Source organism: Fusarium subglutinans (assembly GCF_013396075.1).
Source record: "Fusarium subglutinans strain NRRL 66333 chromosome Unknown NRRL66333_c0000198, whole genome shotgun sequence".
Taxonomy (NCBI): Eukaryota; Fungi; Ascomycota; class Sordariomycetes; order Hypocreales; family Nectriaceae; genus Fusarium; species Fusarium subglutinans.
Window position 1 is genome coordinate 57,910 of NW_023502261.1, and position 21,346 is coordinate 79,255.

Genomic DNA, 21,346 nt, shown 5'->3' on the forward strand with positions numbered 1-21,346 from the left:
AGTAACCAGAGAGTTCTTCTTGATATTATTTACTTAGTAATATTAAAGAGAGTCTTGCTATAGATCTTTTCCACTGTTGATGTCTTCTGCCTTCTCAGTACCTCGATCCGAGAGTCCAATCCATGTTATCTTTCCCACAGCTCAGGTAAGGAATAGTATAAGCATAAAATGCGAGGCATTTAAGCGGCGCTGTGCTAGAGACAAGAGCCGCAATTGAGTTAGATGATAAGCAAATGATAGAAGGTCCAGTCCGAAGCGCGCTATAATCAAATTGGGACCAAGAGTCGCCTACCGGCCGGACCTAACCGGACCGGATACTGTCGGCCGAGACAACATCTACGGCCGGGCATCATGATCGGAGTTAATGGCCGAGAAATTGTGGGGAAAGGAAATCCCGGCCGACACTAATCAATATCCCATGAGAGACAGAGACAGCACTGCTTTTCCGGAATTTCCTCATTTTCATCCATAAATATCTGTTACAAGACCGCAAGAAGCTCAAAAGGTAAGATATTACTAGACTGTCGATTTGATTACGTTCTTCTTCTATCTACATCATTTATTAATCTTGCAACACAAGAAGCTGATCAAAATGGACGGACGCAAGCTCGTGCTTGTGACAGGTGCCAACACTGGTCTCGGTTTCCAAATCGTCAAGGCACTTTGCAGCTCTGATACAGGGTATGAGGTCTTGGTTGGAGGTAGATCCCTTCAAAAGGCTGAGCAAGCCGTCAAGAACCTCCAGGAAGAGCTTCCCTCCAGCTACCTTCATCCAATTCAACTTGATATCGAAGATGATATCTCTATTGCCTCTGCATTTGAATACATCAATGCTCAGTACGGGAAACTTGATGCTCTTATCAATAACGCAGGTAAGTTGTACCCACTTCAAAGATATCTTTTACAATTCTGACTTGTCTGCGAATCGCAGGTACCCAACTCGATCAACAGTTAGCTGCGGGCAAGATGTTCGCTAGGGAAATGTGGAATAGAACGTATGATGTGAACGTGACCGGGACCCATATCTTGACTTGGACCTTGGCCCCATTGCTTCTCAAGTCAAGCGATCCCCGCCTCATGTTCATCGCCAGCGGTACATCCTCTCTTGCCGGGTCTGAAAGCCCCGACTTGCCCATCAATAAGCAGCCAAGCGAGGGCTGGCCAAAGGCCTTGAATAACTTCAATTTGCCCGCATACCGAAGCAGTAAGACTGCAATGAACATGATGATGAGGTATGATATAACCTGGTCAGCATGGAAGAATAGAGCTAACGTAAGAGTTAGGGAGTGGTTCCGGCTTCTTGGCCAGGATGGCGTCAAGGTATGGGCTATCAGCCCTGGATACCTGGCAACCGGTCTCGGTGTTGGCCAAGAGCAGAACAAGACACAAGGTGCAATTGATCCTTCCATTGGAGCCGCGATTGTTAGAGATGTTTTGGAAGGGGTGAGGGATAAGGAGGTTGGCAAAGTTGTATCAAGGCAAGGCGTTCAGCCTTGGTAGGGTTCGATTTACAGCCACAGGTGAAGCCAAGGCTGCTGCTAGATACTGAGCTTAAATAACATATGACAACACCAAGATCAATCTCATTATGTCTCTTTTGTATACTATAATTAGGATCTTGCTAAATTTAGCATGATGATAAGATCCATTGTGTTCCATATTAACCTTCTGTCCCTTGAGGATTATCCTCTTTTACCATTCAGTTCTTATAGCATTACGAAGACCCTCTACCCTTAAGAGAAGTATATTCTGCTTATCACGCTGTATGAGATTGAGTTATTGTACAATAGCAGGGTCTGGAAGGTTGTAAACAGTTGGTTTCTAAGGCCGAAAGGGCCAGAAGTTCGTATGACTAGGAGCGTCCCTTGTTTTAACACTACAATTAACGATCAACATGAAAGTTTGTTAACATAACCTTGCTTGTCTACTGTAACATCTCGCACTGAGCAATTAAGCGGTCAAGCCTTGAGTGTTCGGAGATACAGAACAACAAAGGACTACTACGCCCTCCTACCTAATGCTTTGTTAGTTGCTCCGTACTCCGTAACGCGCGCTCGGTTGTCGCGCCTTGTTATCTCCGCTCCAAAACTTTAATCTAATCGCCCCGGGCTTTCTCCCGGGAAGGCTAGTCAGCTAGGTTCAAACAGGCTAGATGTGAGGTATCAGTACGTTAGATGATATTGTCGGGAAATGAAGAACCCTCGGCATACAAATCAGCCCGCCGATATTTGAGACAGTCCGCTCCCACGCGGCGAAGAGGGCTTGATCCTCCGGGCAGAGGCTACTAAGATCGTAGAGCACCACGGTCAAGACAATATAAATACACTACTCCAAGATCTATCTCTTCTTTTCCCCATCGTTCACAATCAACAAAGTCTACCATCCAATCAACAACCATCATGTCTGTCCAAACATCAAATTCCATTTTTCTGTCCGCTCAGGGCAAGCTCCTCGTCCAGCCTGTGACAGAAAAGTACACAGTTGAGGGCTCCCAATGCCTTGTCCGTGTCGACTATTCAGCCATCAACCTCTGCGATTACAACTTCTTCTACATGGGACTTAATTCCTTCATCACCGGATTCGAGATGTCCGGTACTGTCGAGCAAACGGGCCCCGACTCACGATTCCAAGTCGGAGATACCGTCTTCGGAATCTCACCCGTCGTCATTCCAATGCCATCCTCGCACGGAACCCACCAGGACTTGGTAGTCGCGAGGTCTGAGCTGCTCTTTAAGATCCCAGCCGGTATATCAGCAAAAGATGCCAGTGTGGTCTGCATGCCGGCACAAACGGCGGCAGATGCCTTGTTCAATGTCATTGGATTGGGGATTCCAGCCGCTGGCGTCGCTGGCATTGACCCTGTTGGCAAGGGAATTCTCATCTGGGGCGGCGCGAGTAGCGTTGGAATGATGGCCATTCAATTAGCCAAGGCGGCTGGGCTCCAACATATCTTTGCAACAGCCTCAGCTAAGAACCATGACATCCTTCGAGAGTTGGGAGCCACCCACTGCTTCGACTACAGGAGCCGCAACGTGGTTGAAGATATTCAGCAGGCTCAGAAGACGCTCGGGATTGTTTTAACCTTGGCCTTCGATACTGTAGGCAAAGGAGTCGTGGGTCCTGCTGATGCTGGCAGCCCTAGCACTCCTGAGCTTACGAAGAGTGTATTGGGCGCCTCTGAGAGTCTTCGCCTAGCCTGTACGCTCCCGGTCCGCCAAGACCCTACCTTCGGTATGTGCACGTCATATCGGCCAAGCGGCAGTATGAACGCCATGGGCGCACCTCAAGATCCGGATTCAGCTATCCGTATACGCAGGATTATGGAAAATATGCTGGCTGCAAAAGATGGATGCTTGAGACTGCCTGTTGTCACAGTTGTAACGGGTGCTGAGGCTGGTATCGAGGCAATCCGACGTGTTGCCGGTGGGGAAATGAGCATGGAAAAGCTAACGCTAAAGCATCCACTAGAATAGTTGCAGCGGTATGACTATACAAGATGGGACTCATGGCTGCTTGAACAAAGGATAGATAAAAATAAGCCTTTGTTTGATTTTATTTGACTGCTTTTACCTTTATTTTATAAGTTTATACTTCACTATGGAGTAGCCTTTCAAGTGGTTCCGAGGTACATTTAGTGGAAATGCACTGCGGACTTGACCCATCTAGTCTAGTCGAGCACTAATCCTATCAAGGTTTAGCTCGTAAAGAGGCACGCATTAACCTAAAGGCCCCTCATAAAAGTCTTTGCTCTAGGCCCTGATCTGTATTGAAAGTTCTAACTAAATAGAAGGTTAGCTGTAGGGACAAAAGGTATATCGTTAGCATGGCATAATTGCTAGGTACCAAAGGTTACCCTTGTCTTTAAGTTATAAAAAGCTAGGTTATATAACTAGACTAGCTTAATTAAAGTAACTAATTAGGTACAGGTTAGGGAGGGTCCTGGCAGTCTTAGGCTATAGCCTTATTAGCCTGCCGATTTTATTTAGTAACTTAGCCTAATGTATATTTCCAGAAGTGTACATTTAAGGGAAGGTTTTTTATATAGAAAAGTGACCTTTTTTAGGTACCTTCTTGGCAACTTTTCTATAATAGGTTTACGGTTAAATAGGTATATTGTAAAAGTCTGTATAATTCGATACTTATTATATTAGGTTAGACCTCTGATTTTGCTTACTAATGGTGGCCTAATTAGGCCTAGCGCCCCTTCTGTCCCCACAGCTAACCTTCTGTTCAGTTGGAACTTTCAATACAGATCAGGGCCCTATTCGTTCCAGGAGTACAATTTGTCCTGAATCAACCATGAGGTCCGCATCTAGGCTGAGAAAACACAGGGAGCGGCTGGCTTGTGCAGCATGTCGGAAGAGGAAGCTCAATTGTGACCGCGAAAGTCCCTGTAGCAGCTGTGTTCGCAGGAGAGATGCTACATCCTGTTCATACGAAGTTTCCATCGATGACCCGAACAGCGACCGTCTCCGCGACACACAGGCCCAAGCGCGTCTTGAACATCTAGAGCATCTCGTCGGGCTACTTGCTGAACAACCGTCAGCTACCACTATTGGAGTTCAAAATGACACTCCGGCTGCTGAGTTGCCGTTGGATATGGACACTGGGGAACACACAATCGCATCGTCGTCTTCTCGCTCCGACCAGGCTGTAAGCGGTACAACACATTGGTCAGCTATGCTGGATGATATACAAGCTCTCAGGTCTACGCTAAATCCTCTTGAGGGCAATGACATAGATGAAGGAGACACAAGTGCTCCTCAGGCAGACGTTGGAATGGGAATGGACGTCATGTTCGGCGCTGGCCTTTCACAAGCCATCAGTATCGAACAAGTACTTAGTACTTATCTTCCATCGCGAAGGAGCACCGATCGCCTCGTATCCGCATATTTCCGCGTTCGGTTGTACATCACGCCATACATACATTCAGTGCAATTTCAGAGGCAGTACGAGGCTTTCTGGAGCGATCCTGGCGCAGCCTCGCCACTTTGGATATCCATCCTGTTTTCAATGCTGTTCATCTCCGCTAACATTTCGCGAACGGGCAAAGAAAACGAAATACCAGGACATGGATTTGCAGTTGCTGCCGCCCAGTGTCTTGCTCTGGGCGAGTATTTCCGTCCTAAGGCCTTCTGCTTTGAGGCACTCCTGCTTTATCTCCATTCACGCTTCATCACTTGTCTCGAAATACATCCGGATATGGGTGCTCTTCTTAGTGTGCTTGCCCACATTGCCACGGTCTCAGGCTATCACAGAGAGAGTAGCGTCCTGAGTCTGAGTCCCTTCGCAGCAGAGATGCGACGCAGGGCATGGAGTATGTTCATGCAGCTTGATCTTCTGGTATCATTCCATCTGAGTGTTCCGTCGAGAATCAGCTTAGCAGTCTCAGACACATAAGCTCCAAGCAATCTTCTCGACTCTGATTTTGATGAAGACAGCCCTCGACTGCCCTCCTCACGACTGGACTCTGAGCTGACGAATGTGACATTTTGCATTCTCAAGCACAAATTCATGAAGATATTTGACAAGATTCTTCAACATGCGCTAGTAAATCCTTCACACGAGGGAATAGACGCTCGCATTGACTCTTTGGATGCTGAACTCAAGCATTTACACGGAAGCCTGCCGGAATTATATCGACCTCGCCCAATCGAGAATTGTATAATCGACCCTCCTCAACTTATCGTCGCTCGCCTTTGTATCTCTTTTGTATACTACAAAAGTCTATGTGTTCTTCATCGTCCACATGTAACTAAGCATCGAGATAAGAGCATTCGAGAATGCTATTCGGCTTCATATGCCCTGGTAACTGACCTTCTACAAGCCTATGAGGAGTGCAAGCCTGGAGGACAGCTGGAGACTGAGGAGTGGTTCATGAAGAGTATCACCTGGCATGATTTCTTACTCGGCGTAACCACATTGTGTCTTGTGGCCTACGCAGCAAACCAGATCACGGAGGGATTTCATATTGACCAACTTGGTGTACAGCTTCTGTTGGAAAGAGTCAGAACAATGATTCAAACTGAAAAATCGGAAGATGGAGTAAGGGCTCGATCCAGAGTTTTATCAATAGTGGAAGCTACGATCTCTCGTTTAAGGGCACAACAAAACAGCGAAGGCATGCAACTAATAGCCAACACGCAGATGTTACCACCCGCCAGCACTATACTAGCATCGCCAAGTGGAACTGAGGGAAGTGGGCGGAAACAGGGGGAGGCCCAGCTACAACACGAAACTAACTGGGACTATCTCGACGAGCTATTCGATACCTCTCATCATGAGATATTTACTAGATCGGAAGTATAAGTTCGTTGCCAATCTCCTATGAAATTGAGATTAAACTATAATTATAAAAGAGTCATTTGGAGGTCTAGACAAAAAATGGCTCAATTCCCTGATACAATGTACTTCAGCCACGACTCTAAATGAGCAATGGCACACGCAGCTCCAGGCTCGTCAATAGACGCTGGATCCTCAAAAACACTCCTCATGCCCTCTCCAACGTGGCGAAGCTTGTTTGCCACACCCTGCATCTCTTCCAAGATATCCACAGCCTCCTCACCATGATATTTAAGGCTGGCCATTATATGTAAAAATAATGCTAGCGCTGCGTTATACTTGGTCGTACTATATACTTCCTTAAAGCAGGCTATGCGAGAAAAATGTGATATGGCGCTCGATCCTGGCGGGATAAGGTATGTATTGACCAGCGAAGTCAGTGATACAGTTGTTCGTTGTTTCGGGAGAGCTATAACGAATTTGCCAGGACGCTCTTGGCTAGAGGACGGAGACTCTTGTATAATCTCTTGAAACGTAGCATAAGCATATTCTGTCCCAAAATTAGTTCGTAAACGCAAGTCTTGCTCTATGAAATGACATAGAAGCCGCTTCCAAACCAGCTTCCGGATAGCCTCTGGTTTAACAACATTCATCGATGCTGCTAGCTGAACGAGAACAACGAACCCCTCAACTGGCTGCGATAGAACTGCCTTTAGATAGAATTTGTTTCCTAGGCATGCAAAGAAGGCGACCTGTTGCGGCGGAACCATATTGCTGAGTGCTGATGGAAGAGTGGTGACGAGCTTTGGGCTAGCGCTTTGGGGGACGTGGATCCCTGGTAGTCGAGAGAGTTCATCTCTGCACCACTTGAGAGTCTTTGAGCGTGCCAGACTAGGGACGTTTTCAATTTGAGTGCAGATGGTAGCGAGGAAGACAGACAAGACAGCACTATCGTGGAAGCGATGTCTAAAGACCTCTGTGAGTTTCTGCCTCCATAGCCTTCGGTTCTGCTTGTCTTGGAGCGATACAAGTGGAAGTGCCGCGGCGACCTGATAGCTAGTTTGAAGAGAGCTGACTTGCTTGTTCATCCTCAAGAGGAGGAATGCGCAGCCATCGCAGCATGTAAGTGGAAGAATGACGTCGACCTCTGGGCAATTCCCCAGCGCCAAGGGACACTTCACTTGGAGCCTTTGGTTGGGCAATGGAAGGTGTGGAGTTTTGTTGTCCTTGGGGCTTGATCGAAGAAGTAACGTTTGGATCGAATTCGGCTCTCGGCATATCGGACAGGTAGCGTACGCCTTTGACCGTGGGGCCTTTTCAAGCTTCCGAGTGCCATTGAAGCTGGAGAGAAACAATGTCTTGTCGACATCTTCCTTATCCACCTTGTTCGGTTGAACAGATGCCGCAAGGTTCTCGTTGTCTCTCTGTGCCTTTACTCCACTAGCGGGGTACCAAAAAGTGTCAGCTAGGGCGAGCCTTGAATCATCTCGCAAAGGACCATCGAGTATCCCTATCGCTGACTGGACCTCTTGTAAGCTTTTGGTGACACGCCTGAGTGCCGCGTGTTCCATCTCCACCTTGGCTTCGAAGCTGGCCCAATTTCTCTTGTTCTCAAATCTGAGTGATGCGCGATGAAAGTCTAGGTTGCTTGGACCGTGTATTTCCATGGCTCTGGACTCGGCGATAGATGCCAAACAAGACCAAATGTTTTTTTGGCGATTTGTTGCTGCTTTCAGCTCTTTCTCAGCTGCCATCAGTAGATATGTCATGGTTCTCATCCCTCGGGAGTTGATATCGTCTCTTTCCATCGACAGGCTGTCTCTCGTCGTTGTTCTGCGAAGGCTCTCAATCCACAGCTTGACCAAGAATCCTTCTCCTCTCGTTTTGGCAACTACCATTATCGCATCGAGGGCACAGTTGTTTGATACCAGTTGAAGCTTGGCGCGTTCGGACACGAGGTCGTTGTAGATGGACTTCATATCGAACACGTTGCCGTAAGGCAGGGCCACTTCATCTTTTGAGAGTTGAATTGCGTCTGGAACGCGAACCCTCAGCAGCCTATCGTAGGTCGTCTGGGGAAAGTCGGCCCATTTCGTTCCACTGAACCACTTGAAGTAAGACCCCTTCGGAAGCAAACTAGCGAAACAACCTTTGGCTTGAACGATGAATAGCTCATTACTCCATACGTCGTGGAAAAGCACCGCACAATGTGGTGATAGTGCACAGATAGACATGCCAATTGAGAATTTGCTTCGAGAAGGAGGACGAGACCTGTTTCCAAAGACAATTATGACAGATGGAGTGCCGTGTAATCCCGCTTCAGCAATGTTATTCGTAAAGGCATTGGCACGCTCCTCTTCAACTACACCATCTGTCATGAGGAACCAGATCTTTGACTCCTCAAGGCATCTTCGACCAAGATGGTTTTCGAAAATGCTCGATGGGTTTGATCCAACGCTATGTTTAAGGCTCCCAATCAGATTTGCAGGTACTGGGTCGTGAGCTTGACGATCCCAAGGTAAAATGTAAGACTGGTCTGCCAGCTCCTTGGGCTCAAGCTTCGAGGTTATATGTGAGATTGTGTTCTTTTGTTGCTCAAAGATTCTCTCGCTTGTACTCGAGACTTCCACAGCGAAGACAAGTGGAAGCTGCTGAAGCTGCGCTGATTTATGGATAGACATAGGTCGCGGTAGTCTACCGTCCGATCCGCCTGTAGGAGCATGCCCTGCCGTGTAACAGCCTTGTGAGTGGCTAGGTAAGGATGCAAAGGGCGCATCTGAAGCACCCTCGGAATGGTCCATCGGTTCTGGACGATGCGAAGTGGTTGTATCGAAGGTTACAGTTGGATAAGCACAGTCTTTCCCTGTTTGGTAGCACCCCAATAGCTGTTCTAAATTCGTTCTCTCGTCGTCGGGAATTTCTAGTGATGTCAAGGTTATCCTGCAAAGGTTGATGATGCACTGGGAGGCCGGTACCTACCGTCAATTTTGCTTTGCCGCAGAGACTATGAAGGATCGTTACGATTGTTAGATAGAAGCATAGCGATATCCCGTCAACAGCAGAAGGTGGTTGATCTTGGAGGGAGTATTGAAAGCTTTGGTTCTCAGTCGCCGAATATCTAGTAATTCTGAGCCTTTCCTTTTGCGAGATCGAGGACGCATGGGAATCGTAGGTTGCAGGAAGCTTCACCGGCTCTATTACGGCAAGTTTCACAACGGGGATAGCAGAAATTGTTTCTACCGTCGGTTGCAGGCTCCTTCAAGTGTCAGCTTGAGACAAAGATCACATACAGAATCACATTTCACAGCTGCAATGTAGCTGAGAAGGCATTGTCTTGATTGACCTTGCCTGATAATTTTAGTCACATTCCTGGGATCCTTGATCTAATTCAATGCCTCAGGAGAGGACACGTCAAATGAACTTTAAAGACAACTACTGAGTCGGAGTAGACGGTTGGTCCCTGAACGATGAGATGGAATGCTATAGCTCCACACATTGTCTCACTGCCTTGAGCGGGAGCGGTCCCTAGATCTGCAAAATTGGAAATCCGCCCTTGCATCTGCCACACCTGAACTGTCTAATTTAGCTCGTTTCAAAACGAAACAAGACTCTACTAATGACGCTTTCGATCGGCAGATGCCGAGGAAGCTGGAGAAATCACAATCATTATTCCATAACCTTGAACATTTGTGCTACCAAACAGCCAAAGAAACATCCCTGGTCCTTAGATCTGACTTATACCTACTATTGATATCCAAGGTTAAAGAGCACTAGGAGGTAAAAATAGAATTACAGCCCAGTATTTCAGAGCCTCTCGAATGAAGGAGATTACAGATGTAGTTCCCGCCGAATAGGTGTACGACTCGAGGGTCGCCTAGAATTCCTTGAACTATGTAGGCACGCACAGTGTGATGTAAGGATCCCGGCGACAGCCATTTGACTTAAATGAAGATCCACATACTTTTGGAGTTGCTTTCCCACGCACAGTACCGCGAAAGGGCGTCCGGGAAGAATTCAAGAGGTAAGAGGAAAGAATAAAAAGAGGTCGCTGAGGTCGCGTGACAGCCTCTACTCGGGGGTGCTGGCAGCCCGGGTTTTGCACATATCATCTGCAGAACCGCCTTTGCCAGGTGCATCTCCCAATATATAATCACCTGTAGGGAATGGGGTTGAGTCCTGGTGTGATTCCGCAACACTCAACCTTATCACAGCCGGTGTCCGCTGCCTTCCCAGTACCGCGATCCAAGAGTCCAATCCATGCTATCTCAGCCATAGTTTAGATAAGGACAGGTGCGTAGTACGGAAAGGCGGCCTATCTGGACGGCAATGTCTTAGGAACAAGAGCAACGGTTCAGATAACAAGTAAATGGTAGAAGCTCCAAGCGCAGACGCTAAAACGCGGGGAAGTGCACGAGTCGCTCCAGGTTTCCATATTGAGAAGTTCCTCAGATTACCCCGACTACGATAGCTTATCTTCCCTGGTGTGGCTGATATACATCTGGAAGAAGATTGGTCAATCTCACAACCACGGTAAACGTTAAAACCTTGCTATCGCTGTTAGCGTTCGCAGCCAAATCTAGACGCTCGGTAGTCGGAGGTAGATCTGGTTCACGTCGCCTGAACATTCTGTAATAGGGATAGTTTGTTTGACTTGAATGCTGCAGATAAGCCGATCTGCGATAGTGAACCTGAAGTTTGGAAGTTGACTGCGAGCGTCATGAGGCCATTTTAGAGCAGTGACGAAATGAACATATATATCCCTTGATATCCGCACCATCATCACTGCTATAGCTCAGTGTCAACAGATTTGAGTGACACCCAAAACCTTTGTTCTTACCCGATCTCACGTCATTTCTGCCATCATGGATGCCAAAAAGATTGAACTTGGCATCGCACCCGTGGAAAGCCACCGTCCTGGCTCTCTACTAGACACCGATAACAAACCGGTAGTCAATGAGTTGGTTGAGAAATACGGACAGACCCAACGTGGTCTAAAGCCCCGTCACGTACAACTCATGGCCATCGGTGGCTCAATCGGAACAGCACTATGGGTAGGCCAGCTATTTAATTCCATCCACAACAAAGGCTGACGAGAAGCAGGTCGGCATCGGAGGCTACCTAAGTCAAGCGGGACCCCTTTCTCTTCTACTGGGATACACATTCTGGGGTATTTTCTTCATCTGGCCCACGTACCTATGTGTAGCGGAAATGATGGCATATCTCCCCGTTCGCGGCTCCATCTTTGAACTTGCCTCTCGCTTCGTCGAGCCAGCTGTTGGCTTTAGCTTAGGCTGGACCTACTTCTTCGGGACGTGTATGCTTGTTTGTGTTGAGTATAGTGCAGTCGCCGCTGTGGCTGAGTACTGGGATAGTACCACTAATCCTGCTGTCTGGATAGCCGTTTCAATGGCTATCTGTATTTTTCTCAACGTTGTTGCTGTCAAGTAAGTATCCCAGTGCCCATTATTACATCAGAAATTAATCATTTAACAGGTGGTATGGCGAAGCCGAGTTTATTCTCGCTATAACCAAGGTCTTGTTGCTCATTCTCCTCGTCCTCATCACCATTGTAACGATGGCCGGTGGAAACCCCAAAGGTGATGCCTATGGGTTTCGGAACTGGAAGGACGGAGCCATGCATGAATATTACGCCAAAGGTCCCGCTGGGAAATTCCTCGGCTGGTGGTCTGTTGTTATCTATGCGGCATTTACGATCGCTGGACCTGACATGATCGCCCTCGCGGCCGGTGAGATCCAGAACCCGCGTAGGACTATCCCCCGAGTCGCGCGTATGATATTCTACCGTCTTGTCGGGTTTTATATCATCGGTGCCCTTTGTGTTGGCATTATATGCTCATCAAGAGATAAGAGGCTCATTAGCGCCATTGCGGACGGTTCATCTGGCGCTGCTGCTAGCCCTTGGGTAATTGGCATTCAGAATCTTGGAATTGGATTCTTGCCTCACTTTATTAACGCCCTTATCCTCGTGTCTGGGCTTTCTTGTGGCAACGCCTATCTTTTCGCTGCTAGTCGAACGCTATATGGCCTTGCCAGAGGTAAGCCTGATCCGCTCCTTATCGAAACTGACCGGACCACTGATAAGGCTTTTAGATCACCAAGCTCCCAAGTTTTTGATGAAATGTACCAAGACTGGAGTCCCAATCTACTCCACTGCGGCTGTCTCCTTGATCTCTTGCGTTACCTTTCTTGTGGCATCCAACTCTGCCATAGAGGTCTTCTTCTGGTTCGTTGACCTGACCACCACCGCGTTCATCGCTTCATACAGCTTTATGCTCCTTGCGTACATTGGATTCTACCGTGCTCGCAAAGCACAGGGTCTCGCTGACGAGTCACTCTCTTATGTCGCGCCTTATACACCATACACACCCATCATGGCGCTCGCCCTGGGATGTACGGCGATCTTCTTTGTAGGGTTCGATGTATTCAGCCCATTCAGTGTGCGAGGCTTCATCACCTCTTACTTCGCTGTTGCTTTCACTGCGGTTATGTATCTGATTGGCAAGATCAAGTATTGGCGAGAGGGTAAGGGCATCGTCAATCCGAAGGATGCAGACTTGATCACCGGTAAGGCTGAGATTGATGAGGAATGCAGGCACTGGGAAGAAGGCGGCATTGAGGAGGTTGAGAAGGCTAGACTCGCCGACATGACCTGGGCCAGGCGAGCCTGGGAGAGAATGTGGTAGTCGTGAGCTAGACAGCGCTGATGCGAAGTGCCTCTCAGCTGAAGATTACATTTTACACTTAGTCCCCTGAAACACTTAAGCAGGAGAGATTTTCTCATTGATCACCTATAGAAATCGACTAACTTTGCTGCCACCGAAACGCCATCCATTTTCATTGAGAAAATAATTACAAAGATATATGGGTTTCCTTGAGGCTTGTATATGGCCTATCCTTCACTACCTCATTCCCGGTTATGAATCTCTGCCAAGTCCTCTAAGAAAATACTGCAACCCATTCATCATTAACTGGGGAGAAGTTGTCAGTTTCGGGGGTCATAGTCAGCTTTTTACAGCCTTTCTTGAGAGAAACCTTGTTGAAGCGATCCTCAATCCACGAAAGGTAATACTGCTGTGAAGCAGGAAGAACAGGACCGTGACCAAGACCAGGGTATAGCCTGAACTCTGCTGTCGTCGAGCTAGCGAACGCTTTGCATGTTTCATTGAAAGCCTCTTCAGACGTGTCAGGATATACTATGGGATCTTCGGCGCCTTGGATCACAAGCATTGGAGCCGCTAGCTTATGAGGACCTGCACCATTGTATACTTTCTCCCATTTGATGAAATCGGGGTGTTCAATCCAGCTGGTGTTCTTGTAAAGTTGGCTGATAGTTAGGTTGCTGTAGAGGGTAGCCGAAGTGTAGAAACATCCTTGGTCGGCGAGAGGCATCCGGGCAAGAAGAATATCAGAAGCATAGTCCTCAACTTTGAGCGAGGGGTAGATCCTTGAAACTGTTTGCAGCATGAGAGAAGAAAGAAAGTCTCCAGCAGGGCCGCCATTTGCGGCACGGCGGATCGTTTCACCAATAATCTTGCTTGGGACAAGGCCGGGAGAAAGAGCAACAGCACCGAGAAGGCCGCCTACAGCCACAGTCTTTGCTTCTCGCTCATTGGTGCGCCAAGAAGACATTCCGCCTTCGCTGTGGCCTACAACAACCCACTCCTTTGTAATCTTGCTGCCGAGAGCCTTGCGTACAGCCTGGACGCTCAAGCTGGCATCTGCTGCGTGGAGAATACCAGCCTCGTACTGAAAGCCTTGAGCCTCGCTTCCCTGGCCTGCATAGTCAGGGGCAATAACGACGTAGCCTGCGAGGGCTAGGGCAAACGGAGCTGTCCACCCATAGAGTAATGCGCGATGGTTCGATGGTGAACATTGCCGTGTTCCGCCAGCTGTCCCGTGCGTCCAAACAACGGTACGGAATGGCTTGCTCCCCTGGGGATTGGTGTATGGAATAAGCACGATGCCCGTAGCTGGAAGGGGTTTCCCTTCAATATCCTCCGACATGTAGTAGAAACGGGTCAATGATATGCCGGCGGGGACAGTCCATCGCCGATAAGCCTGCTCAGCTGGAATCTTTTCCCATTTTAATATGTCCCCAGTCGAATATTTTGACACATTTGAGGGGGTTGAATAGAAGGGATCAAGGGTGATGTCTTGGTTAACCCAGCGTTCTTCTTCCATAGCTAGCACCTGTCGGTAGGCGATTTGGCAAGTGGCATCGCATCGATTTGGCTCATTGGCATAAGTGGGAGGGTTTTGAGGCGCTGCAAGAGCCCTTGCAATTAAGACAATGGGAAGGAGTTTGGATAACATGGTGCAGAGGAATGCTCAATGATCAGTGGGAGCCGGAGGAACAAGGGGACATTCGATGTACCTTCGGGATCCAAAATCCTCCGGCAGCAGGATTATTGCAGGTAAGTGTTGGATTTATACATGCTGTTGGCACTAGGAATATCCCTCAGCGTTGTGTGAAAGCTATGGAATGAGGCTAGAATGTGGCGGTTGTAGTGTCTTATTAGACGTTAAGCCACAGAATTCCAGGAACCACCACGTGAGAGATAAATAGTGACTGGAAGTTATTAGTTTATAACTTAGCATAAAGTATAATGCAATTGACTTTTACTACCTGACGATCTCTCTTAGCTCTTTGCTATATGGATAGTACTTATTACTAGAAGAAAGTAGCTCAGCCTCAAAGTGTATCTACCATTGAGGCATTTTCTAGTAGTAGCTAGTTCTGTTCCTCATCAGGGATCTTATTGACAAGCCTGGAACTAAGCGAGTAGCGCATAAACCACTACCTCGCTTGGAATGTTAGCAAACTCAATTCACAGCACGGTCTCAAAGGCTCTCACAACAAAGGAAATCGGCTACTACATTTAACCTGAACTCGTAAGGTCTCCAAGCAAAGGAGCTGTTTTATGATTGAGGGACTGAAAAACACTAGAATCAAGAGACTGTCGCTGCACGGTAATGCCATAGACAACCTAAGCAACATAGTATCTTGCTTAAAGATAATGAGAGATATGACACCTTATTAAATGAAACCGATGAAACTAGTCGCATCCAAAATGACTCAAAAGGCTACTGCTATTACCAGCGTCATACATACTTTCGTAGCGAAACATAGCGGTCTCTGTCACATGGATACGCCAGTACAACGGCGGCAGCGCGGTGGCAAGAGGCGGCTAGGGAGCAAGTTCTTGCCAACGAGTCAGATAAAACTACGCAGGTGACACAACCTTAGAACTAGAGCTCAGGCGTGGCCGCTTTTGTCGATTTCTTGAAGATTTAGGTATTCTCTTCCTTAATTCTTTTGGTGCACTTGGTATCTCACATTTCTCACTGGTACTGATGGGCCATGGCTGACTTCCGATCAACTGGCAATTCATCCAGAACCCTAAATATAGTGTGATTAATCTTGAGTTCTTAGCGTCAGGCTGCACTATTTCCCGCGTTACTTGTTCACTCTATGGTGAAATAGCCACTATCGTATGATTAGACTTTTCTTCACTATTAGCGTTTCCTCGAGTAAGTTGTTGCTGTCCATCCTGTGCCTACTAAGATGATTGACACGTCGCGGCTGATATTGCTGTACCTCGGGCAACAAATGGTGGGTTGACATCAGCTGATGTTCTGTCGTACTTCCCTAGCCTCGTCGAGGCAGTAACGCTATCTGATTTCCACTGCCAAGAGTTGGTCAGTCGGATTTACTTTCTTCCTCAATCCCGGAATATCACGTTAGAAGACTGATTTCTTTTTCATCGCTTCATCAATCAGATCCAGGACATATATGAGTTCGCACCAATGACCCTGTATCTGCATGCTGGAAGAGCTTCTCTATATCCTTAGTGGCTCCTGGATTACGCACTTGGACGTTCTGCAAAGAGAAAACATGGGTGGGTTTTGAGACGGCTTGGGGCAAGAGTCATTAGCATTTTGTTGCATAGTATTCAGTACGAGAACAAGAGTGTTGATCCAGGCTGGATTCGCGAACCTGTCCTATACTGTAGCAATTAAAATATTGCCTAGGCATGAGCAGTGTGTACGTACGTACCTCAGGTCAGTTGGCTGATAGATCCAAAGAGAAATAACGGGCGGTCATCATGAGAACGAGATACTTGCATTATATTAAACCACTGTAAGCCCAATACCGGTAGTTCTTTGAAGATTCGTCACTTCCGCGAGACCCGGAGTGAAACAGCCATCTAACGTTGCAGTGGAAAGCTTGTCAGCAATGCCGATCCAAGGAAGAGGCATGATGACATGTAAGAATTTAGTCCGACACAGCACACAGCCAATGAAGAGCGCCACATTCCGAACTTGCCAATCGGCTAATTGAGTGTCTGATCCTTTGATAAGACATGATAAATACCACGCAGTTCTCACTTTGCAACACTTCCATATTCTTTCCAAATCAGAAGGAGATCAGATGGGACACAAGCCAAAATGAAGCACGTCAGTGTCGCTATCATAGGCGCTGGTGAGTAATCGTGCGACATTTGGTACTGATCTCTAACGTGGCAAGGTCCAACGGGCATTTCCATGCTCAAGCAGCTTCTGCAAGATGGCTTCAGCGCAACTTTGTTCGAGAGACGTAGTTCTGTCGGGGGATTATGGGCATATGACGCAAACAATGGATGGACTACGGCATTAGCGTCCACGAGTGCGAATATCAGCAAGTATACTTGTGGATTTACCGATTTCCCAATACCAGACAGTAAGTCGGGTCCGAGTCTGCTGATGTACGTAATGACGCTGACTGGAAGCAGGGTATCCTGTATATCTGAGTGCAGCGAACTTTCAAGAGTTTATGCAGACTTATGCTGAGCACTTCAAACTCACAGAGCACATCTCGTTCAATAGTATTGTTCAAGCTGTCAACCGCAACAGCGACGATAGTGGATGGATAGTGCAGGTTGAGAAAATCGGGACTGGCGAAAAAGAGACTCGCCCTTTTGACAAGGTCGTTTTCTGTCATGGTTATCAGACTAAAAGAGTGATGCCGACATTTCCGGGACAGGATAAATTCGAAGGAGAGATTATACACTCACAGCAATACCGAAGGTCCGTGATACTCTGCTGCAGAATTCTTTGGCCCATACTAACCAGTACTTTAGTCCAGAAGCGTTCCAGGACAAAACAGTGGTGATCCTCGGCCTATCTACAACAACAGGCGAGATCACGCCACAAGTCATCGGCACAGCGAAAAAAGTCTACGTCTCTCATAGAAGCGGCCAAATGGTGGTCAAGCGTATGCGCAAAGGACGACCAACAGATTTGATGATATCGTGGAGACGCCGCCAAGTTACACAATGGATGGCAAAGAACATACCGAATTTCTACAGATACTTGGCAGGCTGGGGAGCCAGACTTCTCTCGTCCCAGTTCTCAGACGTGAAACTTGACCCAGAATGGCGAATTCAGTCATTTCGAAACCCGACGCTGCGATTACCGGGTCTTATCCAGGATATTGTTCCTCACCTGCAAGATGGGAGTTTGACGAGTTTGCATGGAATTAAACGATTCTTGGGCGGACGATCAATCGAGTTTGATGATGGGACTGTACTGGATGACGTGGACAGCATTATCTTGACTACAGGATACTGCGCCGACTTTTCAGTCGCTCCTGTCATCGAAAACAGTGTGCCAAAGTCACCGACTTATCATGGACCTGCCATTCAACGCCTATATATGAATGTCTTCCCTCCCAAGTACGCAGACAGCTGTGCCGTCCTTTGCTACTCAGCATATGGCAAGAACAACGGTTTCTCATTCAGCGATGTCATGAACATGGCCATTTCAAACATTTGGCGAGGCGTAAGCCAATTACCACCTTACCAAGAGATGGAGAAATGGGTAGATGACCATCAGAAATGGGTTGCAGCAAACTGGGCTCGCGAGCCGCATCTCGATGTGAGCATGGTCAAACAATATGAGTTCCAACCCTGGATGCACGAACAAGCTGGAACAGGTATGGAGAACCTTGGATGGGGATGGGCAGGGTGGAAGTTCTGGTGGAAGGATAGAGAGATGTATAACCTCATGAACCACGGTGTAGAGACAGCTCACATGTTTCGGTATTTTGAGACAGGCAAGAGAAACACGTGGGAGGGCGCGAGGGATGAGATTATCCGTCAGAATAGGATAGTCGAGGAGAGCTTTTCTGGGAAGAGTAAGAAGCTGAGGGAGGAATAGGTTACAGCCAAGACAGGAGACGTTTTCTAGAACGACAAGTCCTGCGTGTTGGGCCCGGCATTAGAGTCGGATGTAGGTGGCTATAGTTGGATGCGCTGGAATTATGACCGCATTTCATTTACATTCCCTGCACATAACGACCTTGCTTAAGCCCGGCGAACGGACCAGTTGCCTATATCCTGCAGCGCATAACTATTAGTCAGGAGAAAACGGTCGAGCTGCGGAATTGAACCTAGCCGCCGATCCCCGATGCAACGCCCCTGCAGCGGATGTTTCGATGGTTCTGGTTGGTGCATGTAACGACGTGCGGCTCAACGCCCCGGTTATGTGTCTGATCCCGCGGGAGTGGACCCCGGGCCAAGCTCTATGTTCGGGGATGGGCGGAAAGGCAGCTAGTGTGAACCGAGACTATGCCGATCGTGGTGGTATTCCTTGGGGTGGTATTGCACTGCCTGCTATGCCATGTGTGAGCCAAGTCTGTAGATTCTGCAATTGATTTTGGGTCTGTATAATGGGAGAGTTGGTGGTGCAGTTGACCCCTGACTTGTTCTGGACTGAATGCCGAGGTCGTTACAGTCAACAAGAACCTCCCCTGGTTTAAGCCGGGATACTAAGAAATTCTACTCCGTTTTGATTGATAGATAAATAGCAAGTTGCACCCGAGTTATGCTGTACCTCACCATCCATTCATTACAGTCATTCCTTCATTCTCCCTCGTTGACCAACCACGGCCACAGGGACGTCATTCATTTATCACCCTCTTTTGATTGGATCTCACTAAATACACCATGAGACACGCCTTCTTTGCCGGCCTTCTGGCCGCCCCAGCTTCCGTGTGCGCCGTCGCCCTCACAGGCTACGAGTACATCGTCGTTGGCTCCGGCGCCGGAGGAGGTCCTCTGGCTGCTCGCCTCGCATTGGCTGGTCACAAGACTCTGCTCATCGAAGCTGGTGACGACTATGCCTCGCTCAACTACACCGTCCCTGCCTACTCTGCCAACGCTTCGGAAGATCCTGAGATCTCGTGGAACTTCTTTGTTCGTCACTATGCTGATGATGAGCGACAAGCGCGTGACTACAAGACTACTTATGATACTCCTGACGGAGAGTATACTGGTCTTAACCCTCCTGAAGGCGCTGAGATGAAGGGTACTCTATACCCCCGCACCCAAGCTCTTGGTGGTTGCACAGCTCACAATGCATTGATCGCTGTTTACCCTCACCAGTCTGACTTTGAGTACATTGCCTCTCTGACCGGTGATGACTCCTGGTCAGCGGATAACATGCGCAAGTACTTTGTCAAGGCCGAGGATAACAACTACCGCCCTGCTGGCGAGGCTGGCCACGGCTACGATGGCTGGCTCAGCACTGAGACTGCTCCCCTCAGCATTCCCCTCAACGACGAGCAGCTCTTCAGCATTCTCGGCGGAGGTGCCGTTGCTCTGACTGAGATGAGTGGCAAGAACATCACCTTGGATGGTCTGCTTGCCGACGATGCCAACGCCGATACTCTGGCTCGTGATCATGAGGCTGGCTTCTACCAGATCCCTCTGTCTACCAAGGATGCCAGCCGCATCGGACCCCGCGAGTTTATCCTCTCTGTCCGTGATGCCAAGTACTCCAACGGTACCAAGATGTATCCTCTCGATGTCCGAACCAACTGCTACGTTACCAAGGTCACCTTCGATGACTCCAAGCCCCCTCGTGCCAATGGTGTTGAGTTCCTTGACGGCAAGCATCTCTACAAGGCTAGTCCTCTTGCTACCGGCGCTGCTGGCACTCCCGGCAACGCCACTGCTTCTCGTGAGGTTGTCGTTTCAGGCGGTGTTTACAACACTCCCCAGATCCTCAAGCTTAGCGGTATCGGACCTGCTGATGAGCTGAAGAAGTTCGACATCCCCGTCATCTCCGATCTTCCCGGTGTCGGTACCAACCTTCAGGACCACTACGAGATCTCCGTCCAGGGAACTCTCGAGAACAACTTCACCTCTTTCGATGGCTGCACCTTCGGGCTCTACACTGATGTGGACCCTTGTGTCGACCGTTGGAAAGCTCCCGTTGATGGCGATCACGGTATCTACTCCTCTTCTGGTCTGGCTGCCTCCATGTTCTACAAGAGCTCCACTGCTGAGAAGGACAACTTTGACATCTTCGCTTTCGGTGGTCCCGTCAACTTCAGAGGATACTTCCCCCAGTACGCTGTCAACGCCACCATCGAGCACAACTGGTTCTCATGGGCTATCCTCAAGGCTCACCCCCGCAACAACGCCGGTGAGGTCCTCCTTAAGTCAGCTGATCCCCTCGACATGCCTGCCATCACCTTCAACTACTTCGACACTGGCAACGGCGACTACTCTGCTGATCTCCAGGCATTGTACGAGGCCGTTGAGCTTACACGAAGCGCACTGGCCAACCAGCCCGTCAACGTCACTGAGGTTCTTCCCGGTGCTGGTGTTACTTCTCAGAAGGACATTGAGACTTATGTCAAGGATGTTGCTTGGGGTCACCACGCTTCTTCGACTTGCCCCATTGGTGCTGATGATGACAAGATGGCGGTTCTGGACTCCAAGTTCCGAGTTCGCGGTGTTGCTGGTCTTCGTGTTGTTGATGCTTCGGTTTACCCTCGCATCCCCGGTACCTTTACAGCTGTGTCGACCTATATGGTTGCTGAGAAGGCTGCTGATGTCATGCTGGCTGAGCTTGAGGAGTAGATGTTTATGAGACAAGTGGTCATAATGTATATAAATGTTGAGCTTATCTTAGACGAAGACTAATACCAAGTAATGTTTGAGGTACAAATCTTTCGCATTGATTGGTCAATTTGCGATGTTTATCCATGACGGAT

The 21,346-nt window shown here is 48.4% G+C and overlaps 8 protein-coding genes across 8 annotated transcripts; 6 read left to right on the top strand and 2 right to left on the bottom strand.

Annotated features, from left to right (window-relative positions):
• Positions 1–592: 592 nt before the first annotated feature.
• FSUBG_10973 (short-chain alcohol dehydrogenase) lies at positions 593–1,500 on the top strand (the record flags this gene model as incomplete). Its single annotated transcript, XM_036675605.1, has 3 exons — positions 593–872; positions 932–1,232; positions 1,284–1,500. 3 exons carry the CDS (start codon positions 593–595, stop codon positions 1,498–1,500), a joined length of 798 nt encoding a protein of 265 aa, XP_036533547.1.
• Positions 1,501–2,399: 899 nt separating this feature from the next.
• Positions 2,400–3,473, top strand: FSUBG_10974 (alcohol dehydrogenase; the record flags this gene model as incomplete). The annotated part of the gene is made up of 1 exon (XM_036675606.1): positions 2,400–3,473. The coding sequence occupies one exon, from the start codon at positions 2,400–2,402 to the stop codon at positions 3,471–3,473; it is 1,074 nt and encodes a 357-aa protein (XP_036533548.1).
• An 826-nt stretch (positions 3,474–4,299) lies between these two features.
• FSUBG_10975 (transcriptional regulatory) lies at positions 4,300–6,194 on the top strand (the record flags this gene model as incomplete). Its single annotated transcript, XM_036675607.1, has 3 exons — positions 4,300–5,317; positions 5,828–5,996; positions 6,041–6,194. 3 exons carry the CDS (start codon positions 4,300–4,302, stop codon positions 6,192–6,194), a joined length of 1,341 nt encoding a protein of 446 aa, XP_036533549.1.
• A 195-nt stretch (positions 6,195–6,389) lies between these two features.
• On the bottom strand, positions 6,390–9,083 carry FSUBG_10976 (uncharacterized protein; the record flags this gene model as incomplete). Its single annotated transcript, XM_036675608.1, has 1 exon — positions 6,390–9,083. One exon carries the CDS (start codon positions 9,081–9,083, stop codon positions 6,390–6,392), a length of 2,694 nt encoding a protein of 897 aa, XP_036533550.1.
• A 2,061-nt stretch (positions 9,084–11,144) lies between these two features.
• Positions 11,145–12,986, top strand: FSUBG_10977 (general amino acid permease; the record flags this gene model as incomplete). Its single annotated transcript, XM_036675609.1, has 4 exons — positions 11,145–11,333; positions 11,383–11,726; positions 11,776–12,338; positions 12,394–12,986. The coding sequence occupies 4 exons, from the start codon at positions 11,145–11,147 to the stop codon at positions 12,984–12,986; spliced, it is 1,689 nt and encodes a 562-aa protein (XP_036533551.1).
• A 253-nt stretch (positions 12,987–13,239) lies between these two features.
• Positions 13,240–14,616, bottom strand: FSUBG_10978 (secretory lipase; the record flags this gene model as incomplete). Its single annotated transcript, XM_036675610.1, has 1 exon — positions 13,240–14,616. The coding sequence occupies one exon, from the start codon at positions 14,614–14,616 to the stop codon at positions 13,240–13,242; it is 1,377 nt and encodes a 458-aa protein (XP_036533552.1).
• A 2,136-nt stretch (positions 14,617–16,752) lies between these two features.
• On the top strand, positions 16,753–18,501 carry FSUBG_10979 (flavin-containing protein; the record flags this gene model as incomplete). The annotated part of the gene is made up of 4 exons (XM_036675611.1): positions 16,753–16,786; positions 16,832–17,023; positions 17,076–17,370; positions 17,424–18,501. 4 exons carry the CDS (start codon positions 16,753–16,755, stop codon positions 18,499–18,501), a joined length of 1,599 nt encoding a protein of 532 aa, XP_036533553.1.
• A 788-nt stretch (positions 18,502–19,289) lies between these two features.
• Positions 19,290–21,212, top strand: FSUBG_10980 (choline dehydrogenase; the record flags this gene model as incomplete). Its single annotated transcript, XM_036675613.1, has 1 exon — positions 19,290–21,212. The coding sequence occupies one exon, from the start codon at positions 19,290–19,292 to the stop codon at positions 21,210–21,212; it is 1,923 nt and encodes a 640-aa protein (XP_036533554.1).
• Between the last annotated feature and the right edge of the window lie 134 nt (positions 21,213–21,346).